The 12,903-nt window shown below is 33.4% G+C and overlaps 3 protein-coding genes across 3 annotated transcripts; 1 reads left to right on the top strand and 2 right to left on the bottom strand.

The window, feature by feature from the left end:
- Positions 1-1,274: 1,274 nt before the first annotated feature.
- Positions 1,275-5,734, top strand: Tmhs (Tetraspan membrane protein in hair cell stereocilia). Its single transcript, XM_066393357.1, has 4 exons — positions 1,275-1,709; positions 4,749-4,915; positions 5,056-5,301; positions 5,356-5,734. The coding sequence occupies exons 1-4, from the start codon at positions 1,474-1,476 to the stop codon at positions 5,553-5,555; spliced, it is 849 nt and encodes a 282-aa protein (XP_066249454.1). The 5' UTR covers positions 1,275-1,473; the 3' UTR covers positions 5,556-5,734.
- A 1,640-nt stretch (positions 5,735-7,374) lies between these two features.
- Positions 7,375-8,304, bottom strand: LOC136410799 (uncharacterized). Its single transcript, XM_066393141.1, has 3 exons — positions 8,148-8,304; positions 7,617-7,785; positions 7,375-7,562 (listed from the first exon to the last, which is right to left on the bottom strand). Exons 1-3 carry the CDS (start codon positions 8,280-8,282, stop codon positions 7,390-7,392), a joined length of 477 nt encoding a protein of 158 aa, XP_066249238.1. The 5' UTR covers positions 8,283-8,304; the 3' UTR covers positions 7,375-7,389.
- An 18-nt stretch (positions 8,305-8,322) lies between these two features.
- LOC136411027 (O-acyltransferase like protein-like) lies at positions 8,323-12,171 on the bottom strand. The gene is made up of 8 exons (XM_066393432.1): positions 12,095-12,171; positions 11,893-12,038; positions 11,596-11,828; positions 10,306-10,400; positions 10,045-10,253; positions 8,860-9,032; positions 8,635-8,806; positions 8,323-8,577 (listed from the first exon to the last, which is right to left on the bottom strand). Exons 1-8 carry the CDS (start codon positions 12,168-12,170, stop codon positions 8,380-8,382), a joined length of 1,302 nt encoding a protein of 433 aa, XP_066249529.1. The 5' UTR covers position 12,171; the 3' UTR covers positions 8,323-8,379.
- Between the last annotated feature and the right edge of the window lie 732 nt (positions 12,172-12,903).

Raw genomic sequence — 12,903 nt, forward strand, 5'->3', positions numbered from 1 at the left:
CGTAAGAGTGAAAATTAAAATTTTGTCCCAAATCACCAGGCACTTTAGGAATCAAAAAGAACTCTTTCCGATTTCCATGATTTTTAAATTATTTTAGTTTTATTATTATACAAGATGTCCTTAAATGGAGTACATTACTCCAACTTGCATTAATTCAAAAATTAATGTGTATGATAATAGTTTTTAAAATACAGAGCGTTAAAATTAATTTTCTTCTTTTCTGCTTAATTATTTGTTTTGAAATAAAATTAACTGAGAAAAATCTCGTATTTGGGGGGTTTTAGGACTGACAAATCAGAATCCGTCCATATTTTTATTGAATAATGTTAGTCCGGCAAATAACGACAGGTTTTCCAAGAGCCTCAATAGAGCCTAAATTCTTAATTACCAAAAGATACTTTTTAAAGAATCGAAATGAGTTCTTCAGATAGAAAAATAAAGATATTTGATTCGTTCGCCTAATATGCTTTTTCTATACAATTTTTCTCAGGCTACCATGTAATTTATGTTGAAATTGAATGTATAAGTAATGTATGTAAATACACTTGGCACCCGCTTTAGCACCCAGTATAAAAATTGTGAGAAATGATGAGATCAAAAAACAAAAAAAGCATATTCACCTTTTGGCGCATTCACCATTTGGCGTATTTGCCATGTGGCGCATTCTTTCAAAATCTATAGGGTGGTACTTTCTCAGAGATCGGCATCCCCTTTGCCACACCGAACTTTTTTTAAAATTTGGCGTATACATCATTACGACGTCTGAAGAGAAAAGGAAAATAAGTGACTTTTAAAAATTTCACCCATAACCGATCTGCGTTCATCACCGCTCGCCTTTTCGTATCAAAACTACTATTTCCCGAAACTTATGCTGTATTTTTTGCATATATTGATTTTGGCTGCTTTTCTTATTCCCTACATTTATCAAGTTTCGTTATCTTACTCATACGAACAGAAATGAGTAAACCAGAATAGTGTTAATTTTTAAATTTAAAAAAAATGAAATAGAGACTATTTTTTATCCAGTGAAGTATTTACACTTTTCAAAAAATTATTTGAAAAAGAAATGCAAAAGTGTTTTTATTTATTCGGTTTAGTAGAAAAAATGTTGTTAATTAATGCGGAAAGTGCATTTCCTGGCTTGTTAGGAAAATAACTACATTTTTCCTTTCTAAACGTAAAAGAGCATACTATGCAACACATTATACCTGTCTACTGCGAGAGATACCGTATTGTATAAACAAGCCAGCCAAGCAGGTAACCGAAGGTAGGATAGAAAGGTGACTACAGGTATGCCAGTCGGCGAGTCATGGTGGGAAGGTGGGAGTGCGTTATTTTCTTAAGTTAAATTTAAGAATGCTTCGTTCACACAAATTTTAACAGCGCAGCTGTTTCATCAACATTTGTTTCGCCATGCCCGTGCTGAGAAATCTCGTATAAATTGTTCGCGTGCATAATTAAAAACGAAAAATTATGGGCTCGAAAATCGAATATGTCGACTCTTCTCAAATCTACGCGACCAATTACGTGAGAAATTCGAAAGCCATCGGTGTGTTATGGGCCATATTCACGATATGCTACGCGATTATTTTAGTCGTATCCTTCATCACACCGGAATGGATTGGAAATGTCAATGGTGAGAATCCAGGAAAGTTCGGCCTTTGGACAATGTGCTTTGCCGAAGAAACTGGAGAAGTATGTAGAGGAAGGTTAGTTCATTTTTTCAGAGTAAGCCCCACCGAATGAATGCAGGCTCTAATGAATTCGGCCCTACCTTAAAATCAAAAAGCAGGTATGGTCATCTCTTCTTGAAGGATATGAGGTCAAGGTGTCAATAGTACTCGATATTCTTATAATTAGTCTTGCTAAACGATTGTATGATGTATTTTCATTGAAAGGTAGAGGATCTTGGAATTGGTATTCAATTAAGTAGTGTGTGAAAATGAAATCTAAAACGAAGTATTTCGTAATGACATCATTATATGACAACAATACCAGTTACCTACTTACCTACTTTGTACTTATTAAGAATGTTATTCGCACTAATATGAGCTGTCAAAAGATCTATTGAAATTTTGATTTTCTCATTACGCATGCATCATAATTGACGTTTTATGATGCAGGTATAATTACTAGGAAAACAGCATTAGACATTTTAATTTGGACAAGTCTAAACGTTAACGAAATCATAATCCCTCTTGACGCCTGAGGGCGTCAATTAGTTGTAATATTCCTTCACTTGTAATAAAACTATTGTATAATGCTCATATGTAAAAGCCTTTAAGGTCCTTACGCTTTACAACAAACCGCTGCGCGTCGTGTTTTGCAATATATCGCTTGTGCTTTAAAAGACTTATATGACCACATTATAAAATACAATTATGAGAATCGTTGGTAAAAACAAGGAAAAATGTCGACACCTACAGCTCAAACTAAAGTTAAATTAAATTTGAAGACAAACAAAGATTTGACAATCATTTTCCAAAAACGTATTCGTGTCTCTACCCCATTTCCAGCTATAACTCAAAAAACGTCCGCAGTAATTTACAAAGCGTCAAATGTAATTTGAGATAGTCAATTATAACTCAAAAAACATAATTTGGAATACTCATCTATCAGATTTGAAAACAATCAATTGTAGTTTAGGTTGATCAAACTGGTAATTAAGAAAGCGCCAATTATTGTAATTTAGAAAATATCTAAGGTGATTCACATTCTGTAAATGAATTTCCTCCATCGACCACTTTCCATGAGGCTGTTTTAATCCTGGTTGCAATTGATGAAGATTTCGATTTTATGGTTCGTTAACATAGGACATATTAAGTTTCCATGTGAAATTTCGTTTTATTATTTAATTAGTTTAACATAGTTTCTAGATTACAATAATGATTGAATTACCCCTCGCGACGCCTTATAAATTCTTTTAACTGGACAACTTATTAAATACTGATGTTGCTTATTATATATATTATTGCTTATTTTAAGCGTAACTTAGCTAAGCGAGTTTATGCCTTAGCGTTCAAGCAAAATGCATATATATATGTATATGTATATAAACAGAAAAAAATTAGTAGATTTGTATGACAAAAAGAAAAGGATATACCTACAAGATTATATCAACGATATTCCTTTTATTAATAAAAAAAAATAATTCTATGAAATTTTCTGTTTTATAGAGTTGATTTTTGCTAAAAATATAAACAGCAGGACAAGCAACTCTATTCGAGGTATTGCTTATCATTTTCAGAGTCTAGCAACGACAATTATCGCTTACCACACGTCCGAAACTTATTTTCCCGTGCTTATATGACTTGTCATACGCGTACAGGAAAATGTTATTTTCCAGATTCGTAAAAAATACAATATTAATAACGGTGGTGGAAATTTTGAATTGTGAGGAAATGTTAAAGAAGCATTTTACAAAGCTGAAAAATACGATGTAGTATAAAAATTGCTGGAAAAAAGCTGCCTCAATGGTACTTCTTGGCATTTAGTTTAATTCCAATTCAGCATTATGGAAATGACTTGACATTATCTTATGTGCAATAAACTTGAATAACTATTATTCAAAGTTGTCCATAGAGATGAATCGAGTTCATAACACAGTAGGTATATGCTTCTCTATGGACAAGCAATGAGAACTTGTTACTAAATACCTACGTTTCGCAGCATTAAAGTAAGCAACAAAGAGAACATTATAACGACAATCAGGGCATTACCCTTTACATAATTCCACTAATTAACAAGAGAAAAACTAACAAAGTGAATCGTTATTAATTCGATAGCATTACACTGTGACAACAATATCGTCGTAAGCAATTGAAATTTTACAATTTTATTTGAATCGCATTAGGTCTAAATTAATAAAAGAAATTCGCAGAGAAATTGTGTTTATGTAACTCAAATTTGTATTTGCTTTATTGCGTGTAGATAATGAAGAATTTTTCATAATTAATTATAATTTATCGCTTACCAGCTGACATGTTTTAAGACAAAACTTTCTGGTCATGTTATAAGAATTACAATACAGTCAGATGGGTACTGGATCAGTAGTTGCTGAAAACAACAAAATTTAATTATTACAAAATCGGTCAGAATAAGATAATTGATTGATTGGCAGACTGTAATAAACCGTTGAATCGATTTCGTTTTATGACTAATTTAAGTAGACTTGAACTTTTTGTTGGAACCTTTTTCATCTTTCATTGAAACATGCGGAGTCAGAAGAAATGGTCTCTAAGACGCCTTCTGCACTCTTGGTACGTTAAACTTTTATTTAGTAATGTAACCATACAAGACGAGGATGATTTTGCTTAGGAAATGAATGAAATCTTGGGAAAACTATTAGGGATAACCGGATTTTGTCAATGTGGCAAAACGCAAAAGGCAACGAAAGTGTTCAAAGGTGGAATCCGATAATTATCCCCAAAAAAATCCCTACCTTTAAATGCACCTCATTTTAAGGTTTGAAAGATCAGTTGGTCGATACATACCTCAACTACCACACATTACGATTTGGTTCCAAGTTATGACTCCAATATATTGGTCAAAACTTACCTCGATTTTGGACAGAATGTCTGTGAGGTCACTTTTCCTGCAGGTGCGCAATTGGGCCTGCTTATGTGGCATATTTTCATACGCATGCTTTACTTAATAAAATTTCCTACCCAATGTTCGATAATGTAAAGTGACTCACCACGTATATGACCTTGTAGATTTAATGCGAATATGGTTTCTCGTTGTTTTAGATTGGACGATGTCATAAACATGCAAAACAGAGCATTCCAAGGAGCTACAGCATTGGTCGGCCTGGCAGTGGTCACTGCAATCCTCGCCATCGGTGTGATGATCTTCTTTTTTTTCTGTCACTCTACCACAGTTTTTCATGTCTGTGGATGGATGCAGTTAATTTCAGGTAAATCCAACATAGCTTCTGTTCAGATTTCAAATGCAACCTTACTTGTACTGCCCCACCCATTGTAATATAGCTATTTAAAAATTCGATAAGGTTGTAATTTTTAAATCCAAGTTTTACTAGGACGTTTTTTGCTACAGGTGCTGCAATGATTGCTGGATGTGCCCTCTATCCCTACGGCTGGTCACAAGAAATTGTGAAAACTGTTTGTGGTAGCTCATCAGATCAGTACATATTCGGAGATTGTACACTTCGATGGGCCTATATCTTAGCAGCCATAGGGTGCTTAGATGCTATTGTCTTAGCTACGTTAGCTTTCATTTTAGCCACCAGGCACGTCACCTTACAGGCTGAACCAAATTACGCTCCTGCAAGCTTGTTCAAAGGTGTGTTAGCCTAATTGCATGAAAAATCATTGTATTACACTAAACATTTTTCAGGTGAAATGAATAGCGGATATGTTAGTGATTCGGCCAGTATAGCAGGATCCAGAAAGTCGCTCAATATTCATCCAGTATTACTGGTGCCTCCTGGCCAGGATGACACCTATTCTCAGTTTTCGCAAAGAACAGTTCCTAGATCAATTCACTCTGGACATTATTCTCATCCCCATTCCTTACACAGAAATTTCCAGTTGTAGTGTTTTATTTTCAATTATAATAACTCTGACCTTTAGACATGTCCTATTTATTTACAAGAATTACCAAAACTCTCATTGCCAACTATACATTATTAAAATGTTAACTTTAACCATATATTTCTGATTACCAATGTAATAATGATAATATAGAATTTGATTTACTGTGAAACATTATAAAATACCTGCCTGCCTAAGGCGCGGGGAAAAGAAAGTTGAAAGATGCCTAATCCTGGGTTCAGTGAGTTGAGATTAAAAGACCCATCACGTCCCGTCACCTCACTTAAATGGGATTTCAGTAGTCCCGTGGATTTATGAAGCGGATGAGTCTATTGAGGTATAATTTCTGCATTTCGTTGGACCATAGCATTGGCTGTCCTAAGCACTGCATTTGGGCACGCATGGAAACTGTACACTCTGCTCGCGCGTGTCCAAATGTTGTGTGTGTCCATTTCAACCTTTCTCCTACACTCAGACTTTCAGTGATCCTCATCTAGGTGTTGATGTCACCAGATGTGACAGTGGCCGGTCAGTAGGCTGACCACCATTGCCTGCCCTGCATTGGTGTTCCTTAGCCTTCCGCCGGTCAAAAAAAAGAATATCAAGGGTATTAGATAAGGAGATCTTGCCGGCCATTCTATTAAACTTCTGCTTCTAATCTATTGGCCTGGAAGAACGTCATTGAAAAGATATCGGGCAGATTAATAGTAATGTGTGGAACTCAAAATGGGTAATGCGCTTATCTAGAAATGTTTTTGAACCAGTTTAAGACAGGTTTCAATGGGTTGGATCAAGACTTCTAGATCATAAGTGTGAACTTAATTTCGAATTCAGGATGTAAGTCTGGGACCATCACGACAATGAACACACTAAACCCTCGATGATGTTAAAATAGAAAGTACCACGCGCGAGGGCGTCCAGAGTGTTAAGACCTGAACACAATATGTGCTGCTAGCGAAAATCTTTTTCTGTTTAAATTTCTGAAGAAATTACACGCGTGAGGGTACCCACAGTGTAAAGATTTGAACGCAATGTGTGCTTTCCAGGCACGTAACCTATATTAAACAAAAATAAATTTATTCAAGAATCGTGAGTAAAGCAAGGTGATATTGAATATTATTATGAAACAGATAATTTTATTTATAACAAAAGTCTTTGTATATTCAGGAATTATACATATACTTAATTCGTTATCGAATTTTGTATTGCAAAAAATATAAAAAAATACAATCAACATCCATGTTAGCACATTAATTAGTCAATTTTCTTTCCATCAAAGGGTGTCCAACAGTCTGGACAAATTCGTCCATCCAAAGCAATGGGCATGCTGTTTGAAGTAAATGAAAGGAACAGGAAAGCTGAAGGAGCGACGGTATAGAAAAGAGGTAAACACGTAAGGACTTACCTCTTGGGCGAATTAAGACGTCCGATTGTCCCAATCCACTATTTCTTGATTTACCAATTTTTTGTCTTCGGCTGATAGTGAAGAGTACATTCTGAGCGGCTTGAATAAATAGTAACTTTTTTGTAGATCATCTTGAATAGCCACTTCTTTAGCATAAAATTCATTACTATCAAGGCCTACGGAAAAACTTTGAATATCTACAGCATCATCAGTATTTTCAATAAAACTATCTGGTCTCAAAAACAATAATTTATTTAATTATTTAAGCCTCTTAGATTTATTTGTTGCAAGCTGGTGTATCTGAGGTATATATTTCTTTTGTAGCTGCAAAGCAGGCATTTCCACTAAAATGTGCATAAGAAACCCAACAAGTATGGAATACGCTGTATCTGGAACAAACGATGATATCTGCAAATTAAATTGTACTAAAAATCAAATAGTTATAGGTTTGTGGCAACTTGCGATGACAAAATCAGACACAAATAATGGCTTTGAGACTGTGGCACTTCGGAAGAACACTATACCCATTTGAACTATGTAAGTACTGTAAGTTAACTTGCTAAAAAATAAGACAGGTCTCAGTTCGCAGAACCATCTAACAATCCCTGAAAGTAAAACATCATAAACGCTATGAGTATCTATTAGATTATCAAATTTACCAATCTTCCGATGCGACATTGCCAAAATTCCTGCCCCAATTCCAAGAGCAAAACATGGTTTAACAATTCCAGATAGAATAATGCTAGCAAATCTAGAATGAGACTTAGACGCAATTATCACTGTAATAATTGGTAGAAAGAAGAAGAGGCACGTCCACCCAAATTGTACCTGGAAATAAACATTTAATAATTTCCTACAATATCTTTAATTCCAGTTCAGAACTCCTTCCAGAGTGTTTTGTAGCGAGATATTATTTAGAACCAATTTGACATTAAAAAAAGAGTAGGGAGAGTTGGGAAGACTTTCACGCAGTGTTAGGAGAACATTGTGTATACTATAGATTATGTGGATTTTTGAAAGATCTACAGTGTCAGAACAACACTGTGATTCTCTCAAAAATGACACAAATTATATATGGATGGGATGGAGCAAAAAAATAACGCAAACCCTATTTTGAAAATTGATTTTTAAGGTTAAAAATTAATATTTTCAAATCTTAAAAATTTTTACAACGTGGAAGATTTACTTACAATTCTTGTGGAGTTGTTTAACTTTCTTGTGGTATAATAAAAACATCCCAAAGCTAGTCCAACCATATACGACGCCATGTTGGTATAAGTCGAAGTATAAATTACATTAAAATAAAACGACCTGTAATTCTCCATTTTCGAATTTCTGAAAAATGTTATTGTATTTCGCAAAGAAACTCAATTATTCTGGATTATATATAGATATCTTTTCCTCTTTGAATTTAACTTATACTTACTCAGGAGTACATCTAAAGATTAAATCCAGTTCATATATATAACTCATTATAATTGGAATTAGAACTCCAACAAAAATTGCCATTCCAAGAATTAATTTCCGTCTTTGGGGATACTTCCATATTACCAGTAAAATAAGAAGAGAGACCAGGTAAAGTTGGGTATCAGCTGCTAGATACCAACTAATAAAGTAGCACTAAAAGTATAGTTAAACACAATTTACAATTCTTTTTTTTGAAATGTTAGGACTGACCATGTTCTTCTCGTTATAATGATTGTTGATAAACAACAAATTTGTCCACCAATTTTGGCGACACCTCAACAATTCCTTTCTGAAATAAAAATTCTCTAGAGGGCCTTTGAAGAAGTACGCAACTACCTTTGTGTTCATGATAAGCAGTGTAACTAACAGTGGTGGTAGGAGTCTGCAAAAAGCGCTTCTTGGAGACAAAGCTTTAAATATAGAAAGTTTAGTTACCTTAAATATCGGTTCAGAAAGGTATAAAATGAATATTTTAACTTGGACCCTTGGTACTTTTCCATCGACTGACATACATGGTACGATAGTAGAAATGCTGATATTAGGAAAAAGGTTTGTACCAGAAAAACTGATAATGTGATAATAAATAATCTTATTGGGTTCCTGTAAACCTATAAATTAACGAGTTTTGGGTATGAACTAAATAGTGAATCACGTGAACGGAAGGTTCAATAGAAAATGTTATACAGTTCGAATTTAACTTAATTGCCATTGATTGTCAAGTTGAACCTACATTAAAACATTCATTATCTAGGACGTTATTGACATGAAAGACAAAACTTAAAGTTTCATACTTTGTGCTGTGTAGCCCAACAATTTGAATTGGTCTGTACAAAAAAATTGAATTTTATTTTGAGAAATTATAGCGAGCTTTCCCAGAAGAGAAAAAGGATATAGTATCTCCATTAAACCAACTGAAATAAACCAAGTAAACCGACTCGCTATGATATTCTTATACAAAGGAAGGAGCTGATGATTGTATAAAGATATTTGCATAAATCAGTAAAGGAACATGCCAAGGACATTTTGAGATATCAGAAGGGAAAAGCAGTTCGAGCTCAAACTAAAGGTGCGTTGTCAAATGCCGACTTAAGATGAGTAATTACATTTAATCTCATTCGTATGAAAATAATCATGAGAATCCTCGTTTTAATGTAATTTTTCAACTTCTTAGTGGGCCAACAAAATTTTGATTCATTGAAACTTTCCAAGTCAAGAAATTAAATCAGTCGTTAAACGCTAATAATTCAAAGCTTTTTTGAAGCATGTGAACGTTAAACAAGTGAAGTTCGCTTAAACCAATCTTTTATAAAGTTATGGTTCTTTCGTGTGTGTTTGTTTTAAAAAATTAACCTTAATTGAAAGTTAAATCAAATGCTTCAATTTTCAATTATTTCAACGTTTAAACTTCATTTAAAAATACTCAAATTTCCAAAAACACCGGGATCCATTCAGAAGTAGACAGCAAATATTCCAGTTATACAATATACAATTCATACAAGTTAGCTATATTGGATGCAGGAACGTTGTACAATCCTACGATTAAAGTTACTTTGTGATTTAAATCATAATCAGTGATTTCACATTATAAAAGAATCGGAGAAAATTACGTAAAATAATTACCAGTTCGAAGTATTCGGTATTGTCAATATATGCGCCGAAATAGCTACACTGTGTATGGCAAAATATCACCAGCAGCATATTATAGAAGCGAATTCCTTGGATAAATTTAAGCTTTTGGAAGCTTGGATTATTATTCACGGAGTAAAATTTCTTCCAGTTAGAAATGACCGAAAATATTTGTACTAATGAGGTTTTTCGTCCATATAGCTCTATAAAAATGTTTGGAATTACAACATACCCAGTAAAATGCTTAAAATATACCTGGTGATTCTTCGGCTTTCTTGGATTCGCATTTATTGCAATAATCTCTGTACGATGCATATATTATAATGAGGAAGTATACAGTAATAAAAAATCTGCAATAATCGGTAACAATACATAAATACATACAGGGTGTTTTTTAATGATTGCGAAAAATTTTAACCACGGATTCTACATCGAAAAATAATGCCAGTTTGCTATGTAAACCATATCCCGAAAATGTTTCATTAAAGAAATACGAGGTGCTGAAATTTAATAATACGCCATTTTTTAATTTTAGATTTTCCAAAATTAAAAATAATTTAACTTTTTGTTCAATTTTGAAGAAAAAAGCCCTCTTGAGTTTTTCTCATACGATGAATCATTTTCAAGCATGAAAATAAACTGTCATATGAATGTGTAGGGATATTTGAATTAAAAACGTAGTTAGCCATGAAGAAATGACATTATTTTGCATTTGTCTAAGTGTCGCTATTGTCACATTTTTAAGCTTATTCTATTAAAATAAAGATTCATAAATCGTTAATAAAAATGTACATGTCGGAGATTTATTAGTTCTTAAGGTCTGCAAATGCAACATTAGAAGAGACAATAAGATGAAGGACAGGCTGACAGCCTTCTTAAGAAAAAGCATTGTCGTGCAAGGTCACTAATACCACGACGCTCCTAAGTGGCCATGTGTGCTAATTATTTGGGTGACACTAAACTATTAGTCCCTTTATAATAGGGACTAGCGGGTACTTTTCCCACCGTTCTGAAGGACTCACCAGAACTGGGAAAGTTAAGACAACAGGGACAAAAAACTAGCAGTTAATAGATTGACGAGCAGAAGAGCGGTCGTGGGGTAGTGAATTCGCTAGTCTGTCTTTTCATTCTTTGGCTATTAAAAAGATACCTTTTCTCAAAAATGGAAAACTCATCTAACGCTATTCCGACATATACAAATAGTGAAATGTGTGATGTGCACTTGGTTTATGATCTTTCTAACGACAAAAAAAGTAGGAGGAAGTCATTTTCAACAGCTTTCGTACATTTTTGTTAATAAAGATAACGTACAAAATGTCACTAAAATATCTCTATTCGTTTTAAAGAAATTTGCTAATTTCCATTTTTTAAAATTCAATTTCAACACTGTATTTCTTCAACGAAGTATTTTCGGAATGTGATTTATATAGCAAACTGGCATTATTTTTCGATGTAGAATCCGTGGTTAAAATTTTTCGCAATCATTAAAAAACACCCTATATAACTAATATACCTAATATGTGTATATTTCATACAAAAACTTACATTACTGTAAAGTCAAACAATCCCAGAGAGTTCTTCTGCACATTTGAACAATTTAGATTGCTCACCAAAAACCTTAAACCTAACTTCTCATATTTCAATCTATAGTACTCAGAAATCCTTTTTCTGAGGTCCAGATTTGTAACGCCTGGTGTCGATGCGGGATAAACATCATCGAAGCATATAGCATGGAAAAGCTCATTGTGATTATAAAACTTTGGATGTGCCACAGTGTCCTGAGAATAGGGACAAAGAGATTTTATTTATTATTCTTAAAGATCAATGAGAAATTCTGGTAACCTCAATAAGTTTCCAATATAAGTTTGTTGCAGTCCCATTAGGTGGTTGTATAACAACTGAGAGAGTACAAAATAATTTGCCATTTCCCCTACACGAACCTTCATCATCTATTTGAAATATTGGAGGCAGTTCACCGAATCTTCGATCTAGGTTAATCAAAGCTCAATTTTATAACCTTTCTGATACAATTTAAAAATCTTACCTGACACATTAATATCACATTTAACCAGATTTTTCAAACATGAAAGCAACAACAGTAGGAGAATTGAACAATTCATGATCGTTAAACGGCAAAAACTAAAATTTGTGTTAAAATTCTTTGAAAATGTTGACTTGCAATTTTTGTAGATGATAAACATTTATTCAATAAGTATGAGGTCGCATTTTTTATTGTTGTAAAAGTGACCTAATTTGATAAAATTGGCACTATTTCTTGTTTATTGCGATAAACTATCTGATGTATTAGACATATATATATAGATAGATAGATAGATAGATAGGTAGATCGATATAGATAGATAAATTAACATTTTCTAATGAACATAATGAACAACAACAATAGGATGAACCATTTAAAAAGTGGAATTTTTGAGCGGAGAAAACTATATTTTAGGGCAAAGGCTCGCATATTTGCTACGAAATCCGAGAGCTATTACAAAAGTTGTAAAATGGAAGCAAAAGTATAAGCTGAATATATTTTTTAAGTATACTGGGTGGCACAAAAAATCGTCCTAGGATTTAACTTTATTACCTTAAATGCAATCCTCTGTATATTGTTAAATGTTTGGATTTTTTTCAAATTTTTAAAAAGATTATTTCCAGTAAAATGCCTTATTTTAACTTATAATTATTTTCGAAAAATCGATGTTTGAAATATATAGGGTGTTTTCCAAACATGCAACGCGGCTTTATAGATACAAATACAGGGTGTCGAATTTTAATGATCAATCACTTCTCAAAACACGAAAATTCATAAGAAAGTATTAAAACCAGAATGTCATTGTCGTAAAT

The sequence above is a fragment of the Euwallacea similis genome, chromosome 9 (genome assembly GCF_039881205.1).
Source record: "Euwallacea similis isolate ESF13 chromosome 9, ESF131.1, whole genome shotgun sequence".
Taxonomy (NCBI): domain Eukaryota; kingdom Metazoa; phylum Arthropoda; class Insecta; order Coleoptera; family Curculionidae; genus Euwallacea; species Euwallacea similis.

Coding starts and splice junctions, on each gene's coding strand:
- Tmhs (XM_066393357.1), top strand. CDS start 1,474: ATGGGCTCGAAAATCGAATATGTCGACTCTTCTCAAATCTACGCGACC. Junction 1,710..4,748: donor GGAGAAGTATGTAGAGGAAG/GTTAGTTCATTT, acceptor TCGTTGTTTTAG/ATTGGACGATGTCATAAACA. Junction 4,916..5,055: donor ATGGATGCAGTTAATTTCAG/GTAAATCCAACA, acceptor TTTTTGCTACAG/GTGCTGCAATGATTGCTGGA.
- LOC136410799 (XM_066393141.1), bottom strand. CDS start 8,282: ATGGAGAATTACAGGTCGTTTTATTTTAATGTAATTTATACTTCGACT. Junction 7,786..8,147: donor TAAACAACTCCACAAGAATT/GTAAGTAAATCT, acceptor GTTTATTTCCAG/GTACAATTTGGGTGGACGTG. Junction 7,563..7,616: donor AATGTCGCATCGGAAGATTG/GTAAATTTGATA, acceptor TTTTACTTTCAG/GGATTGTTAGATGGTTCTGC.
- LOC136411027 (XM_066393432.1), bottom strand. CDS start 12,170: ATGAATTGTTCAATTCTCCTACTGTTGTTGCTTTCATGTTTGAAAAAT. Junction 9,033..10,044: donor ATACCGAATACTTCGAACTG/GTAATTATTTTA, acceptor GTTAATTTATAG/GTTTACAGGAACCCAATAAG. Junction 8,578..8,634: donor ATTATAACGAGAAGAACATG/GTCAGTCCTAAC, acceptor CTATACTTTTAG/TGCTACTTTATTAGTTGGTA.